Here is an 18,142-nt window from a genome sequence, read left to right as displayed (position 1 = left end):
ATATATATGCTGTTTGTGCATTTAAGTGACTTGTTCCTATATTGTGTAACCCTAAGTCCAAGACCATCCACTCTATACCTGCACATACCTCACCTGCCTCTCCCTCCTATTCAGCCCCATTCCCTTCAAAACATCATGTGCACTGAGATTTCCCAGTACTACCAGTTGATTTTCTTGATCTTGAACAGTATGCTATGAAGCAACATAAATACTATCTGCCATGCTAAAGACACTTCCTGGCTTCAAAGGGCCGAGCTGTGCTATCCCCTCAGTAGCTGTATTCATTTCTGCTCCCACAACACTCAAACACTCTTTGTTCTTCTCTTTATAGGAATGTACTTAACAGTTTGGCAGTGTTGTGTTTGTGAACAGAGCTGCCTTTGTTCCAGGAGGCAGTTAGCACTTGTGTAAAGAACAAGGGGAGGAAAGTCTGTGTTATTAAGCCTACTGTTAAATTAGCCTAAGCAGTATCTTAATAAAATGATTAAGAAAATACAGGCCTTCTCTAAATCTCTTTTTTTGTACAGATGTCAAATCCCTAAGTCTTTTATCCAAGGGTTTCCACTATACCCCTGTGTAGTTGTAAAGGCAAGCTTGTGCCCTACATGCCAATCTGTGTTGGCAGCTTTATTTTGACATGCAGTTTATTTCCTCCTCTTAATTTCTCTGCAGCTAATTGAAGTAATCGGAGCATTTTAAATATTATTTTCATATCTAAATGGGACTGGCTGCGTGTTTATGTTAGGAATAATCCATTCATTCGTGTAGACTTTCACTACAGCATCATGACAAGCTAACTTGGGTTATTGAGCATAACAGCCCATTTATAGATCGTCACACTGCCCCATTTGAGGGTAAATAACTTTTTATAGGCTCACATCGTTTGCACTTTTCACATCTTACAGCAGTCGTCACCTTATTGAACATCATTTCTCCTCAGCCGCTTCCTCTCCTCTACTGTCGTGTCCTTGTGATGAATATTGCTCCTCAAGGCATTGTGGAATGAAGGGGCTGATTAGGGCCTGTTACTGATGGTGGCCCAGTCCAAATCAGTTCACACACCGGAGTTTAAAAAAAAAAAAAAAAAAACCAAAAAAAAAAAAAAACACCTCTGTTTCTCCAACCTTCACCCTTCTCTCCAGGTGAAATGGAATGATTTAATGTGCAGCCTTGTCGGAGTGGATAATGGAATTGGCCGATGAGTGCAAGAGGCTCTCTCCATCAACAACTGAAGGGGTGTTGTGGAGGTGATTGAGGCCCCCGTCTGTCTAGGTGTACTTCTCGTATAGACAGTGACCTCTTGTCTTCTCCCCCCTGCAGAGCTGGAGATACACACTTTCACACAAAACACACACCTCATTTCTTCAGTGTGTGCACCGCAGTGGAACTTGTGCTTACACTCTTCTAGCTGTAGACTTGTGACAGGACCTGTAGGGGACTGATGGAGCTTGCTGGTAACAGATGGCTCACTGTTTATTGGAATACAGTTTGGCCCAAAACGCCATCTCTAAAGATGCCACACTGGGTCATTAGAGGGGTTTTAAGATGGGCCTGCTTTGAGTGATAATGAGACATTAAATTATTTATTTGTAAATGTATTGATTTAGCTTTTGTGAAGCTGCTAATTGGGCGTTTCATTAGTTTTTTTTTTTGTTTTTTCTTTTTTTTTGTTTTGGGTTTTTTTTTTTTTTTTTTTAAGACTTTTTGTTAATCTGGTCATACAACTGAAATGAAGCCTGTCCTTAAGCTCTTCTAAGATGTTATATTATAGTGCAATACAATGACTAATTTATATAAGTGAAAGAAACAGGAGAATAGCAATTACTACTGTTGATCACACTCACATTGTACTTGCTCGCTGCCTTTGGACTGTGGTTAGCTGTTAACATTTTACATATTATAGAGCCCTTTTCTCTACACCCACATCTAATCCGCCTCAGCGTTAAAACGAAAGGTACAAATGTTAGTTGTCCTTCTCACAGTATTTTCATTTAAAATAAATAAATAAAAGCTCTGCTCTTCTGTGAGATTTCCACTTAACTCAGGACACAACTGGACATAATTAGATGCAAACTGTTTGCTGCCACACTAAAATGCCATTTAAATGCCAAATGGCAGTGAGGGTATATAATATGGGGGATCTCTGGTCTGTTGCTGTAGACACTCCGCTGGATTGCTGCTGCTGCCAGAGAAGGTTAGACGGAGATAAGTGGTTGTTCTTATGGCATCAGCCCGCACTGCCCTTGTTAGCTCGTCAGCTAGGACTCCCATCCAAAACAGTTCGCACTCCACCAACTGTTGTTAGCAGAGATGCCATCTCGTAAACAGGCGAGGGTTGGCGTTAAATTAATGTGTGTACACACTTTAGACGAGCTCTGCGTTTTAGTGTGGAAATTCGTTGAAGCAGTGTAGCTTTCCACTCACCTAGGCAGTCCTTCTTTCTTTCAAACCCTCAAATCACTTACAGCTGTACTGCATGGCTGATTTTGGCTCTTTGATAAAGTCTTTTGTCTATGTAGCTCTAACACCCACTCTCTACTGTTTGATTTAACTGCTTTGACTTTAGCAGGCTTGCTTTTAGTCTTGCTGGTAAGCGCAGCACCAGAGACCCATATAAGGACTGTGTACGAGCTCTGTGAAGGTTCTGCACAGAATCACAAGGTGTCTGGACACCACCTGTCAAGCCCCACCACAGACATCTTTAGCACCAGCCTGAGAAATAACCCACCAGGGTCCAGCTGGCTTTATGCCAGCCTGCTGATGTGCTATGTTTACATGCTATAGCAATGGTATTTATTATGCTAATATTCTACACTAAGCTGGTTGCCTTGAAGGAAAACTAGCAGTATTTTCACTGGGGTGGTGTGTGAGCCACTGAGTTTTGTAGCTGTAAAAAAAATAAATAAATAAGGCCACACATCCCCTCATCCCCACCAAAGGCTCTGTGTTTGACTGCGTGTGTGTGTGCTTGCATCACTGTGTGTGAGCAGCGTGTGTAATCACTCCTAGCTGGCAGGCTCAGAGGGAGAGGTGGAATCAGTGCAGTCGGCTATGGAGAGAAGAGAGCAAAAGGAGGAGAAGGAGGCTGATCAATATCTTAGCAGCAGGGCGGGGTAATATCCACTTCATGTAGCCTCCGTCACAAACAGAGAGGATTGTGGGAGTGGAGCAGGGGACACAGAGGAGGAGAAGGAGAATGAGAAAGAAGAGGAGGGGCAGCAGTAAAAAGATGCAAATCTCCGTGGAGCCGGTAAACAAGAGCCTTTGTGTCAGTCACCAGATGAAGTGGCACATTTAGCATTCTCCTCTCTCCCTCAACCATTCCAACACTGATGGGGATTGTTTGCTTGGCAGCCGCCTACCCATTGGTCCAGGCTGATGCCGGGGTGTGGCTGAACAGTGATAATGTATAGGCTGCCATGGCAATGATACCTGCTGTTTAAGAGAGCCATCAATAACCCCGCCCTGTTGTATTCCACAGGCTGTTAGTCAGTGTCCGCTGGATCATTCCATCATCAGCCTATCATATCATCCTCCAAATACAATCTATTACAAGGGGCCATTCTGTTACAGAGCGCCAGCCGTGAGAACACCTAATCGCCTTCCACCCAAGGACAGGTGGATGTCAATCAAACCGACACAATAGAAGGAAAAAAAAAGGCGAGAATTTGCCAGCAAAACAGGCTGAAAGCAGACTAGCTTGCACACAAACTATAGTTCATAAAGCTCTCTCTTTAAGCTGCCAGTGCTTTGTCATTTGACTTTGTGTGCGCCCTAACAGCTCTCATGCTGATGCTGATTGCATGGTATGGTGAACTGTGTCTCCTTTCTGCTTGATTTAACTTCAAAGCTGACCAGGCTGAGCCAAGCAGGCTTCACATGGCTGTTTAGAGCTGGGAGACAGGATGTGATGGCAGACAACTGTACACTGTAAACGGACACTTCCTCTGTGGTGGGTAGGAAGTTCCTTTCAAGCCATATGGTCACACTGCGATGCAAAGATCATTTGCATGTGTGTGTGTAGAGGGGGGTATGTTCCTTGGTTTTTTCTTCTTCGTGGGTTTCTGAATGTGTGTTTAATCAACTTTCTGTTCCTGTGTATAGTATCTTGCCCTGAACATAGTGTTCCAAGTACTTACATTGACCTGCATTTTCATCCAACACACCATACAGCCATTTTAAAGACATAGGTAGGTGTATGTGTGCCATTTTTTCCAGAGATGGTGGTGGCCAGTGAAGCAAGAGGTGACTTGCAAAGAAGAAAGCTCTGTCTCAGACATAGCCCTGACCTCTCTTTTTGTTCCATCTTCTTTTTTTCTTCCTCTCCTTCTCTCGCACTGCGGTTAAACAGTCATTCTGCTCTCCTCCCTGACAGAGTGAGCTGAGGCGAGTAATTCCCCATCTACAGCAAAATCCTTTACCTTCCCTACCCAGCCCTGGACGCTGCTGCTGCACAAAGCAAATGCAGCCTGAGCCTGCGCGTGCGTGCGTGCGTGTGTGTGTGCGTGTGTGTGTGTGTGTGTGTGTGTGTGTGTGTGTGTGTGTGTGTGTGTGTGTACGTGTTCAAAGTGCGCCTTTTGATTTACAAGCGCACAGATAAATGGGCGGAGAAGGCTTTGATGTGCCTGGGTTGCAAAGAGTAGAGATGTTGGCTATGTTCTTTGTGTTTCGCTCTTACTTGGTGGGTGCTCTGTGTGTATGTGTGCGCATATGTGAATAACAACGAACATGTTTGACACACAATACTCATCATAGCTCTGGTGGTTTTTCTCATGTTGTGCGTTAGTGAGCAGTTGCTTAGTTAACCATGTGTACTGAGCATGTGTTCTATTCAGTAGCAGACACACGGGACTCAAGTTTTCATTTGCAGAGCTTAAACTATGCTTTTAAGAAAACAAGACACAATATTTTCTGTATTCCGTCACCCATTGATCCACAGGTTAGTCAGCCGAATCTCTTGTATTCCTTCATGTGCATGATGTAATAACATGCAAAACATAAAACATTATGTTACATTGTATAGTAATCTATAATATGCAGGTAAAAACTTGATATGTGATAGATATGTGCAAAAATGTCCAATGGTGTATTTTTCCGTTTGGTATTTTTCTGTTTCGGCAGCTAAATTCAAATTAATTTCATTACCTATTTTTACACTTTAACACCATACATCAATTTCACAGTTTTAAATGAACTGAACATAGAATAACCCTTGATTTTACTGCATTGTAAAATCTCTAATGGTCAGTTAATTGTGTAGGAGGAATATTTATATATATATATATATATATATATATATTAAATCAGTTACACTATGTCAAGTGGTCATCCTTTCCATAAAGGAGGCCAGGTTTGGTTTATACTTAATGGTGAATTAAAGAAGCAAAGTAAAAAATACTGGTTAGCTTTTAAGCCCATTTTCAGAAATAAGCAGATTTCAGATGGGCTGAAATGTGGGTCTCTTGACACTTGCAAAACTCAATCCATAATCATGACACAGTAGGATGGCCATTATTGCTCCTCCAGACTAAGAGTCATGAAATGCAACTCTTAGCACTGGACCAGGCTTGTTATTGCAGCTGTGTTGTCTACAATACATCTCTTGTTGCTGCACAGCAGGAGGCTGCTCAGAGCCTCTAGCCTATGTGTGTGTGTCTGTGTGTTATAATCACAATTTTCCCCAGCATTCAGACTACAGTTGCTGTGAGCAGAGTAGCCTTTTGATTTTGTGAGATGTTACTGTATTGAGTGAAAGGCCTGTAACTCCTTTGTCTTTTGTTAACATACACATTCTCATCTGATTTGCCTTCACACTGATATATCGTCACACACTCACGGGTAGGTAATTTGCATGTAATTATTTGCATATTGTACAAAGCAAGCGTGCTTGACAGACCACCCACGGCTCTGGTAGTGCAGCATCTGGCTGATACATAGCTTACATGATGTATTAATGATAGGGCCGGTGTCATCACTAGAGACAGACAGACAAGCAAGGTCACCTTCAGATACAGAGACAGAGGGGGGAAAGAGACGGAGAGATGGATATCTTGAGAGCCAGTGGCCAGATCAAACAGTACGATCACAAATGGTTTTACTGAGGGTGGTATGAGCTCTTCAAGGCTGTCTGTCCAGTTTCACATGCACTGTTAAGATCTGTTTATGCATGCTTGCACTCTTATTCTCTGCCTGTTTGTCTGTATCTCCAGCTGTGCATCGCCACTCCTCTTTCTCCTGGGAGTCTGTGTGTTTGTGCTCTTACAGAAACCTGACAGTTTTTGTGTGTATGTGGAAATGAGCTTTTGTGTGTGTGTGTGTGTGTGTGTGTGTGGGCTGCAAGGATCATAAATGCTGTTATTATCTCTTTATTGATGTGAACTGACCATATAGAGCAACACTCACACACGAAGCCTCTTGATTTCTCTGTATCTGTGTCACACTCACACTCCCTGCAGACACTGATAACATGACAGCTGCTCTCACATAGAGAAAACATTCAAAGCATTCGCACACATACACACTGTTCCTGTTCTACCAACTCTCCCTCATCCTACTTAACGCACACACCCCATCGGTTTTTGAAAGGTGCACGTCCACACATACTCAGAGTAACTTTCTGACTGCTCAGTGAATCGTTGGAAATATGCCACACGTACACACATAAAAAGTCTCCACCCTTCAAACATATATAGCCCACCCTTGGCCATATCTTATTTTTCTGCATTAACCTACACTTCCCTGAAAGTTAAATGCCCAAGTGTGTAATCGGTTTATTATTTATTAGAAACATGTTTTTTTTTTTTTTTGTAAATACAAAAATCCTGCAAAAAATCTCCAGGAAGGTGATAATGTTTTTGTCTTGATTCCTTTCAGATCATTTTTGGAGGCTTTTGTTTCTGTTGCATTACACAAGTTGTTTTGTTATTTAGCCTAACCTCTCTAATTTGAATTGAGTAGACAAAATATTAGAAAGGCATCTTTATTTCAGCCCCAAAAATGACCATCAGTTAAATTCACATTTTGTTAAAACAGTTTGAACCGCCACTGAACATTTTCACTTCTATTTAGTGAAGATTTACTGCAGAATCATTGTATTAGACTGCATTAGTTTTACCTGCATATACCTAACAAACAGGCAACTGTGTGTGTGGGTCTGTGTATGAGTTATACCAAAGCGGAGATCGATTAGCATCGGCCTAAGCAAGCTTTCTCATTTCCTCTCCACCATTACAGCACTAAATCAGCCCCACAGTTCCTACTCTTGTCATACCCTGCTCAGTAGGCCACCACTTCTACATGGACACACACACACACACACATACACATACACACACATATACACACAGGGTCTCGATTAGCTCGCTGGGCAGACATCCAATATGACAAGTCCACACACACGTACAGAGCTTGATATTCATAACCTTTTTGCACACCCCTCTGTGAGCAGTCCCCCAGTGTTCTTCCACAGCAGTAGTCCAGTCAGTATTAGTAAGATGTCTCATTAGCTCACCAGGCTATGCTAACAAGGCAAAGCTAACATAATGCATCACAGGCAAATAGCCATCCAAAGAAAACACCAGGCCGTTTAAACACTCCACACACTCCAACACAAAGGAATTCTGTATCCTCCAAAAACGTCAGCATTCCTGTCTTCGTGTGCGTGTGTGTGCGCGCGCAAGCACATGTGCGAATGTGTGTATGACTGAATCCTTACACATGGGTATTACCTTGAGACCAGACAAGTCTCAAGAGAACATCCTGGGCTATGTACATGCACACAGACACGCATTCACAAACACACCAAGACACACAGGAAAGCAGGTATCAAACGGGGATGGCTTTGAAGCAGCTAAATGAAAGGCTGAAGGCAGAAATGACAATGTTTTCTGGCAGGCTATAACTGTAAGTCTGTCTGAGAGTGAGAGCTTGGGAAATAAAGTCAGTTTATGATCCGAACACCCAGATATGAGCTCTCCTAACCGCTTCCATCTGTCCTTGCACAGCCTGCATTTGAAGTCTCGCTTGGATCTGCATTCTAGTCTATACCCTGCTAGTGCTGCAAGGGTTTCTGACTGTGTTCCTGTGTATTTGTGTGTAGCCTAAATCACTGAACACAAGTTGCCAGGTTCCTGGTGCTCCTTGTCTGTGTTGCACTGATAATGATCATCATTAGTGAATGCATTCTTTATATCCTCTCTCCTTTCGCCTTTCACAGTGCTGCTCTCTGCACCATTACTTAACTTGTCTTAAATTTCTTGGCTTAAACAGCCATGCAACAGAAATGTGTTGGAGGCAGAGACAAATATTTAAGTTGGACACAGCATAGCTAATTTATGGAGTAATCAGCCAAGGCTAGTGTTCTTGATTTTTACCACCCTTCTGTCTAGGAGGGTAATGTGGTCAACATCATACATTTTTCTTAATATTTCTGCAATTAATTTACTTCATCCCACTGGGACACATTTAAAGTAAAGGAAAGATGAATCAAAGACTGGTTGAACAATGAACATTGAGGGAAGTGAAACGTTGCTTGGGCGAAGACCTCAGATGTGGCAGTCATATGTGGTGCTTGTGACTGACTTCTCCAGTGTGTTAAGTGTGCCTGTGGTTGCCAGTATGATCCACAACTAGTGGCCTTCAGCACTCAGGTCTTAACTAGTATTGTCTGTGAGCGCCACATGACTCTACCCCTGTCCTCTTTTTCTTTTGTCTCTCCATCCCTGCCACCATGTCTTCCTTCTGTTGCCTGAATGACCAGAGAACCTCATACATGGCACTGTATGTCATTAAAATCTGTCGTAAGGTGATTAACGGACATTTGATGGACTCCTTGAAAGGGGTTTTTAAATTTAAGGCAGGCGTGGGTATTTGTGCCCAAAGGCGCACGCATGCACGCACACACACACACAAAGAGCAACAAGAGCAAAGCTGCCCACTTTGAAATGGCTAATGCTCATCCAATCCAATATGGAGCCGAGTTGACAGATGGGCCCAGCGTGTTCAAAGCAGAGGGCGGCCATTTAATATCCAAACAGGTCAAATCAAAAGAGAGCCAGAGAGAGACACCCCTGTGTAGGCATGGCACAAGGGTCCTGCCAACACCACCACCACCACAGCTGGAACTCACCTCACCTCATCCCTCCCCACCTCTTCCCCCTCTGCCTCTGACACTCTATTTGTTCTTGTTGCCAGGCGGAGAAGCAGGCTGTGCACAGTTCCTCCTTGCAAACATTGTAATCAGCATTTGTTTAGTGTTATTATTTGTGCCAAAGATAAGAAGGCTTGAGGGGCAGGTTACCCTTCCTTCCTCCAAGTGTCTAGTGCTCTCACTATGAAGCCCAAAAGGAGAGGAGGAATGGAAGCCTGCTGCTGCTGGCTCTGACAGCCTGATTTAGAGGTGCTTTCTCTTACCTCTGACACAGAGTCCCAGCCTGCCCTGCTCTGCTGCAGGGCTGGTAGAATAGTGGTGCTTATCCTGAAAGCCTGTTATTTGTGTGTGTGTGTGTGTGTGAGAGAGAGAGAGAGAGAGAGCGAGCAAGAGTGCATTCGCTTGTATGTGTGTGTTTGCTCACACAGCATGCTGTCATTTCTTTTTAACAACCTCCTTTGTCAGTCACTGAGATGTCGAAGATTGCGTGAGCACAGCAGATCTCTTGTACCTCACCAGTGTACGTCGAAGCACACATACATAGTTTTTGAGCGTGTGTGCGTGCGTGTTTTGTCGTCCAGATGGAAGTGCTTATTGAGAGCTGGTGTGCTGGCAGATCTCTCTGTCTCATGGAGAGCGGGAGAAAATAAGGGAGAGAAAGGAGGAAAATGAGGAGGAGAGAAAGCCAAGTGGAAAACCCTTCCAATCAGGTCCATCATCTTTGTGTGTGTTTATGCAAGTGTATGTGTGATCTTCCCAGCTAGCACTTCCTGCCTGCCTCCCCTCTCTAATCTTATCATGTCAGAGCAGCAGATTAGTCCTCCCATATCCCTCCTTTGCCTCCAAATGCCACAACCAGCCTTTTGTTCTTTGGTATTGCTTACTCTCCCCTTGCAGCAGGCAAGATGAACACTCCCACAGTCTTCCCTTCGTGCCATGTTGAGCCTCCGCCTGTCAGTGTCACACCACTTCCAGCCCTGATCTACCATGCCTGTGCCTCCCATGCCCCTGAGGCGTTAACTAACTAAGCTGTTAGCTCAGCAACCTGCTAGCCTAGCTGAACTGCTTGACATTCCGTGCTAACACCGAGCTGCTGCTGCTGCTGTGCTTGTCTGTTTGGCCTCCCCCTATTCCCTCCCTCACTCTGGCCCTCTCTTTTGTCTGTGTGACTGGGGTCTGTCTTTCCTTCCTTGCTTCTGGCTGCCACCTCCTGAAGGAAGTCATAGATCCTGGCTGCTGATGTCACTCCTGAAGTGGCGGGGTGGGATCACTAACTGGGTTAGCAGAGGAAGAGGAGAGTGTTTGAAAAGCAGAGAAAATAAACAGAGGTTTCCTGTTAACGAGGTGCATTGGGGGCCTGTTGTGGGAGCAGCAGGGTCTGGTTTTGTTTAAAGCAAAGCTCTAGTGTTACGGGGGACTGGGAGGGGAGGGGATCAGGGCATTAGGTTTCAGGGTTACAGGTTGTAACAACGTCCCTTTAGTTTTGTCACTTTTCGGCTTGGCTGCAAGGCAGTGACCATACTGGAAAGACCCCTGTGAGCAGATTCGGGAGAAAGTTTGAGCTCGCTGCTAACATGGTGTACTCTCTCAAATACTGAAAAGACTTAACAGGTATTAAGTGTTAGCAGTGGTTTTGCATGGAAACGCACTGTATTGATTTCATCCTGCCTTACTTGAAAACATGGAATTAATCCCACACTGTCCATCTTTTAAGTGTATTTTAAGGAAGATTTTCTCCCATGAATTAAATCTGTTTCCTTTTAAATAAGGAAAGTCTGCTCTCTCTATTTCCCTCTTTCCCCCAGTCTTTGTAGTGCACAGGGGCCCCAACTTCAGAAGTAACTGCACACACACATGCAGCAACACAAAGAAAACTGCACAGCCATTATGGCCAGCCACCTTTAGCTAGTCTGAGAGAGAATGAACCGACTCGCACAAAGCCTGGCTTGTCTTGGCTGCTTTTACAACACTGACGAATACACTGATTAGCTTTTTATTAACAGATATTTGTTTGGAGTTTTCTAAAAGATTCCTGAAAACCTTTTAATATTTTCCCATATCTAAGCTGCAAAAATAATGGCCCAACGCCTGTCTATGAGTGTTCCCAAGAATGCCACAGGCCAGTCTCAGCCTCTGGAGGGAGGGGAGGTACCATTGTGTTCAACCCCAAAGCATGACTCTCAGATTTATATCTCCTTAGTGAATAAAGGGGTAGCCTTGTACCCTGGGGGGTTTCAGTAAAGCGGGAGGATAGCTGTAATTTTTTAAAACTGAGGAAATGAGAAGCTCTTGCTCCTCCTACCTTAATCCAGTCCCTCTCTCTCCTCATTTTCCCCCTTCTATCTCCTTTGCCGTGCACCCTAGCACTTTCTCTTTTTTCTCCCTCTTGTTTCATTTCTTTCTCTCAGTAGTGGGTTAGTAAGTCTTTTGGCCTCTCCTCAGTGAGCAGCATTCCCAGGGTTTAGGGCCCAGGAGGAGGGAGGCCAGGGCCATGTTTAGCCTCTGGCAGCAAAGATGGCTGACATTGTGCGGGGCTCAGCTCTCTACAGGCAATGTGGAATGTCTCTAATCAATTCAGCATTGTGGTTCCCTCTTATATGTTCTCTGTCATTTTCTATGGCGGGCTTAGCAAAACCCAGACAATACAACTAGTAGTTCATGTGGCGAGTCTGAGCTGTCCATCATCCCCCCTCATTTTCTCCTTGCGTTATCTACTCATTTTTCCACCCCGCGTGTTTATAGAATTGTGATAATTGAAAGCTATGCTTCACTCCCACTACGTGCTCCATATGTTGCGCACTCAGTCTTTCTCTCCATCTCCCTCCCTCTTTAGCCTGAGAGGGCTTAAAGCCGCTCTGAGCTTCTAAACAGCAATCTGCTCTGGAGAGCGGCAGCTACTCTGTAGTGATGAGGATACTGATGATAGTTGAAGTAACGTTCAATCTCTGCTTTGGTTCATTTGATTAGTGTAAAATAATGCAGGCTCATGAATAAGGTGTGAAACCAGTGTGTTTGTGTGTGGATCCACCCCCCTGCTGTCAGTTTGCATCAGACTCTGTGTTCCAGCTCTCTAAAATCCCTTTCATTTTGTGATTTACAGGCAGAAAATGAAATGTTCAGGTAGCACAGTGGCAACATTTACAGTTTCCTTAACATATTAATTATGTATAAACACCGGATAACTACTCATGCTGCTGTGGCAGGCAGCCTGTTAGTCTTGAAGGCAACAGTATCTATACACTGGATAGACGAGCTTTGGATGGGTGGGCTAACTGCTGGGAGGGAGGGGGACGGACATGATGTCATTGCACTCATTTCTTCACACACAGTCTGTGTCTCAGTCCATTAGTATGGCTCTCTGTTGAATCACAAGCAAAGCGTGTGCGGTTGTGTGATGTTGCGTGCATGGTCACACAATCATCCAGAACAGTAAATGCAGCTGACTGACTGTGCGCCAGATGCTGTTTAACACGTCCAAGCTCACTTACTCACTCGTTCCTCCTCCCTGCTCAAGGTTGAAGAAGGGGAGGAACAAGGGAAAGAAAATGGTGAGACTGTGGAGCGCAGGGTTGGAATAAGAAAGACAGAGAAGGGAGGGAGAGAGGAATGGAGAGAATGGGAAAACCAGAGGTGGGCTTGAGGGTTTAGGGAGGTGATGATTTGCTTGGCTGCATGTGCTCAGCCTCCTCCCCGGTGACATAACAGAACAATGTACTGTAAAGGCTTTAAATATCTTTACTCTGACTTCATGTTCCTGCACACACACATACACACACAAATGCAGTTAGGACCCTGCAAAGAGCGGATGTTAAACTGTCTGTTTTAAATTACCACAGACATTTTTCCATCTACCCCCCCACACCCCCCATACGCTCATTTCACTTGCAGTCCATGGGTGGTGTCATTGGTGGAGCAGGTGTCTCACTTGGTTAGTTCAGTGCCGTATAGTTCAACCGAGTTCTTTATAAAGATGACTGGGTGCTAATAGGATTGTATTGCAATCCAGCACTGTGCTTGGCACATAATGTCATAATAATCAAACCACTGTGACGGTCAGTTGGGCTTACATGAAGGCACAATAAATATTTTATAACATAAAATGAAAACAGTATTTTCCCCTTATCATTCCTCACCTCTTTGCTGGCCTCAGTTACTACCAACCCCCCCACCCCCCTTTTCCTTCTGTCTGTTTTTTCATTGACTGGCTCAGGAAAAACTCTCTCCTCACCTCAGTGCTGCCACTTGCTGGTCATCTGAGGAATTACAGGTCTTTGCTGACCTGCACTTAATCAAAAGGCCAGTAGGTGGCATCACTTAAAAACTGTAAAGTCCTAATGTATGGTAGAAAGATACTGTACTTGTGTATGAGTAAATTAAGAGTATGTTAAAACTGTTTAATAGCTCATTAGAATCTTGTCCTTAAGTGAAGACAATCCAAGGGAGAGCCTGAATGCTCCTCTATCCCCCTCTTGGTTCTGCTTTCTTTAAATCTACCCCAGCAATAGCCATCCCACTGTTTACTTTATTAAGACTCTAAATGCTCTGCAATCCCTTTTTAATTGACTTGGTCTCGCTGCATGCGTTTTGGCATCAGCCTGAGTAAATCATAAACAGCGCGTCTGCACAGTGTCACTGTTTGCCAAGAGGCCAGTTTGTGACGTCGTAATCAAACAAGATGATGTGTGTTTATCTTAGTGTGAAATCATTTTTCTGTCTCCTGCTTACTCTCTCTGTTTCTGTGTTGTAGAGTAAACGGGACCATCTGCTGATGAATGTGAAATGGTACTACCGCCAGTCAGAGGTGCCCGACTCTGTCTACCAGCACCTGGTGCAGGATCGCAACAATGAGAATGGTGAGACTATGTGTGCATTGGAGCAAAGCCATACATGTGCATATATAGAGCACAGACGCAAGAAGTAAATACATTTGTTTTTTAACACATCACTCAGTGTCCTCTCTCTCTCACACATACACACATGCACGACTGCACTGACGTTGCTCTCCAGACTACTGGGGCATATTAGCACTAGCTGCGGATTGCATTTCAAACAGAACCCTGAAGACGGCTTTGTGCCATTCCCCGGGTAACACTCCTGCACGCCACACAGCAGCACTGTCAAGTATTAATAACCTGAAGTGCCATGTGGCCCGTGGGCACACACTCTCAACACCATCAGTGTCAGTGGACTCATCACACTGTAACACATACATATCTTCAGGAACACAAGCACAGTCTTGGTGACTGAAAATCAATTCTTGATGACAAAAAGGAAATATCTTGGACAGAAATGAGATTTAACAGTAAAACAGTTATAAAAATTAGCTGATGAATGATGATGAATTTTATATAATAGTCTGTGTTGAGCCACATGTATTTTACCGTTTTTAGAATTCACATTAATCCAAGAAATATTTGTGGGTTTTTTTTTTTTGTTTGTTTTTTGTTTTTGTTTTTTTTTTGTTTAAGATTTTTCTAATTATTAAAATCATTAATTGTGCAGGTTCATCTCTAAAGTAATTCACTGATTTGGTGACTTACATCTGTCTGTATTGTTTTCCTGAGTTTGCCTTTGAGTTTTACAGAAAATATATATACAAATCTACAAAAAAAAAAAAGATATTAAAAAAATGACATTAAATTGTTTATTAAACTTGGTTATTATGCTTTTGCTGTAAATGATTTGTAAATGTATAGATATATAAAGCTTGATTTAATTTAATTTTTTATAGGTAGAAATGCGTATGTGTATTTTTACATTATGATTCTGTTCCAACTCAGTCTTGAGAAAAAGCAACAGCGTGTACTCAGCCTCACAACATACATTCACACCTGTTGACATCCTGTTAGCAGTTGGCAGTTCTCATTAGCTAACATGCCCCTAATAGCTTAGTTTTTCTCAGTTTGCCTGACAGAAAACAATCAACTGTAAAATATATAGTGAATAAAAACAGCCTGGTAACCAGAGGAAAAAAAAAAACCGCACATGCTGTCACAATTGCAACCCTTTCTACAATAATCCAAGTATCTCTTTTGTCCGAGGCAAGACTTTAATTCGGTCGTGTCGGCGAGGTTATCAACCAAACACCACGTACGCTGCTCCCTCCAGAACTTGTCTCAGTGCAACCACAGCGCTCTGCTATCTGCAGTCTGTCCTTGCAGCAGGGACTCAGGATTATTAGAATTGATGTCACGAGGACAGAGCACGGTGGACGCAGCGCGCAACAGCTCGGGTCATTTGTCAGTCCCGGCTCATTCTTGGTGTTGCTGATGCGTCTTAACCCCCACAAGGGTCATTTCACTTGAGAACTGAACATTATGTCCTCTCCTCAGGGGGCCACACTTTATTGGCTTTATTGAATTATGTGGCATAATATTGACCTCAACAGAGATACTTGTTACTTTGGGTGTACGCAGAGTTGTGCTCATGATTTTATTAGTGAGTTCACGGCTACTTTATCTCTCTTACGTCTTTGTCATAGATAAATGATTGTGGCTCATCTTTTCCATTTTCTATAATACATAAATGTATTCAGTCCACCTGTGTTTTTCTTCTTCCAGACTCTGGTCGGGAGCTGGTTATCACAGACCCAGTGGTCAGGAGTCGAGAACTTTTCATCTCTGACTATGTGGACACTTACCATGCTGCTGCTCTCAGGTAAACAACAAAAACACACACACAGGTTTCTTCATGCACGCACACAGAGTGGGAACATATTAACTATACTAGAAGCTAAAAGCTGCACTTTGGCAAAACACTGTTTCCTACAGGTTTTTCTTACTTGTCCATCCCCGAAGGCCCAGTCACACTGTGGCTGTTGTGACTGAAATGTTTATATTTGTAGCACAATGCCCTTTACAATATTCTGCTTTTATTTGTGGTGTTTTATTGCATTTACCTGCCTTCACGGTTTTTAAAATGAAAATAATTTCAATCCTGTGTCCATGACAATTATTTATTTAGCTGATTTATTTTTATTGGCATTTCTATAATTCAAACAGTTGCCTTTTTTGGACTACTTTGTACCATTATTTAAACATCATTTCAAAGTAATCCATAATGGATAAGGATGCAATTCTGTCACCAATGAAATACTGTTAACGGACTCACCACGCTGATGTGAACCAAAGGGGGTCAGACAAATGATAATAATAGTGTCCTAGATTTCTCCTGACAAATTTTTCTGTGATTTTTCTGAACAAGGGAAAAATTGTTATAGTACTCCTGCATGACTCCTGTGTTTTTCAGTTTTTCACAAACCCAAATCACTGCAGTACCTCTTTTGTTCAAATAGTTAAAGCCTTTATAGATACAAGTAAATTAGTTAAATTGTTTTTGTGTACAAAACTATTGCATGAGTATAACATTAAAAAAAAAACAAAAAAAAAACGTTGAGCCAGGTGCTACGCGATGTTTACACACTCCACTCCATAAATGACACACTCGCAGGACCATATATTAAAACAGCCCTGCATGAACTCCTCCACCTGTCAGAACATGAGCTGCTTGATTAAAAATGTTGGCACTCAAGAACACTATGCTTCAAATCAGGAGAGCAGCATACAAAATTAATTGTATTTTTGCTATGAAATAATATATTTTGTGTCTCTACCTCTCTCTTTATCCATCCCTGGCTAACCATGTTTCCCTCCTTTCCCGTTTCCCTCCTTTCCCATTTCCCTGTTTCTTTAACCAAAACCATATGTGAGCACCACAGCAATGTGCAGTCTGTCATGTCTTCCACAAATCAGTGATTTTGGGGTAAATTAGCTGCATCTCCGACACAGAGCACCCTTTGATTTGACTTATTCTCCAGGCTTTAGATAGGGAGGGAATTCCAGTGGGATGTTGTAATGCCACAGCTCTCTGAAGACGGCCCTCCTTAGCACCCTTTTAATCTTTTTAAGGGAAGGAAGATACTGTGTCTCAGCTAGACAGCCCCACTCCATATGCCTGTGATGTCTGTTGTTTTGATAGAGCCAGACACCGAGGTGCTGGAAACAGGAAATGATATCAAGATGTGGTCAGAGCCTTGGCCTTCTCAGCTCATTGGGGGGTAAACATGTTGGGAAGGAGAGACACAAGTTGAATTCCTGTCCAGATCTCTGTGGCGTCTGTCTCCCACACTTGAGCTGCAGCTGACAAGGCTGGGCTGACATTCTCAGCAGGTGTTTGCTGCTGATGTCTTACAGCAAAGTCAACAGGCACTGACAGGCACTAGATACCTGCTGCTGTATTTGTCACCTCCAATAGAAGAATACCCCCAGTGCTTCTAATTAGGGCTACATGTTCTCCTGCTAGGGTATCACTTTGTCATATTGTTGTTTTGTCTAATAAAACCTTTCCTCTCTCTCACAGGGGAAAATGCAACATTTCCCATTTCTCCGATATTTTTGCTGCCAGGGAGTTCAAAGCCCGCATCGACTCCTTTTTCTATATCCTCGGATATAACCCAGAGACCAGGTGAGGAGCTTTCTGTTAATCAATTTCACTGATTAACAAACTATTTTAATAATCACACTGGCCAGAAGTTCTAGGTCATGTCTGGATAACTCTCATAAAATAGAGCTGCAAGTAATGATTATTTTCATGATCAATTAAACAGGGTTATTATTATTTTTTATCTAATCAAAAATGAGCAGATGAAAAATGACTATCACAGTTTTAAAGACCCAAGTTGATGATATCAAAATTGTTAGCACTGTTTTTTGCCCTGTGCTAACAAAAAGCTCTCAGGTTGTCACAACTGAGAAGCTAAAACTAAGGGAACTTTATTTCATGTGCGTGAAAAAAATTATTCAAGCAATTATTTAATTATAACATTAAAACAGTTGAAAGCTTGTTTTCTGTCGACAGATTAGCACATTGTTTCAGCGTTCAATTCAAAGCTGAAGTGTAGGTGAAATTTGATTGCTATAAAAAGTAGACCTATTAGTTGTAGCTGGGCAGTATACTGACATAATACAGCTGAGACAAGATTTGTACTGTTTTGGT

General features: G+C 42.9%; 1 protein-coding gene across 8 annotated transcripts in view; it reads left to right on the top strand.

Annotated features, from left to right (window-relative positions):
* rerea (arginine-glutamic acid dipeptide (RE) repeats a) overlaps positions 1-18,142 on the top strand; it is a 120,417-nt gene that overhangs the window by 67,330 nt on the left and 34,945 nt on the right. For all 8 annotated transcript variants that reach the window (XM_026332107.1, XM_026332106.1, XM_026332108.1 and 5 more), the window contains 3 exons: positions 13,896-14,001; positions 15,709-15,805; positions 17,507-17,611. In XM_026332107.1, coding sequence (XP_026187892.1) covers positions 13,896-14,001; positions 15,709-15,805; positions 17,507-17,611 — 308 coding nt within the window. The remainder of the gene's footprint in view (positions 1-13,895; positions 14,002-15,708; positions 15,806-17,506; positions 17,612-18,142) is intronic.

The sequence above is a fragment of the Mastacembelus armatus genome, chromosome 7, assembly GCF_900324485.2.
Source record: "Mastacembelus armatus chromosome 7, fMasArm1.2, whole genome shotgun sequence".
NCBI lineage: Eukaryota > Metazoa > Chordata > Actinopteri > Synbranchiformes > Mastacembelidae > Mastacembelus > Mastacembelus armatus.
The sequence above is the reverse complement of the archived record's forward strand: the minus strand, read 5'-3'. Positions and strand labels throughout refer to the sequence as shown.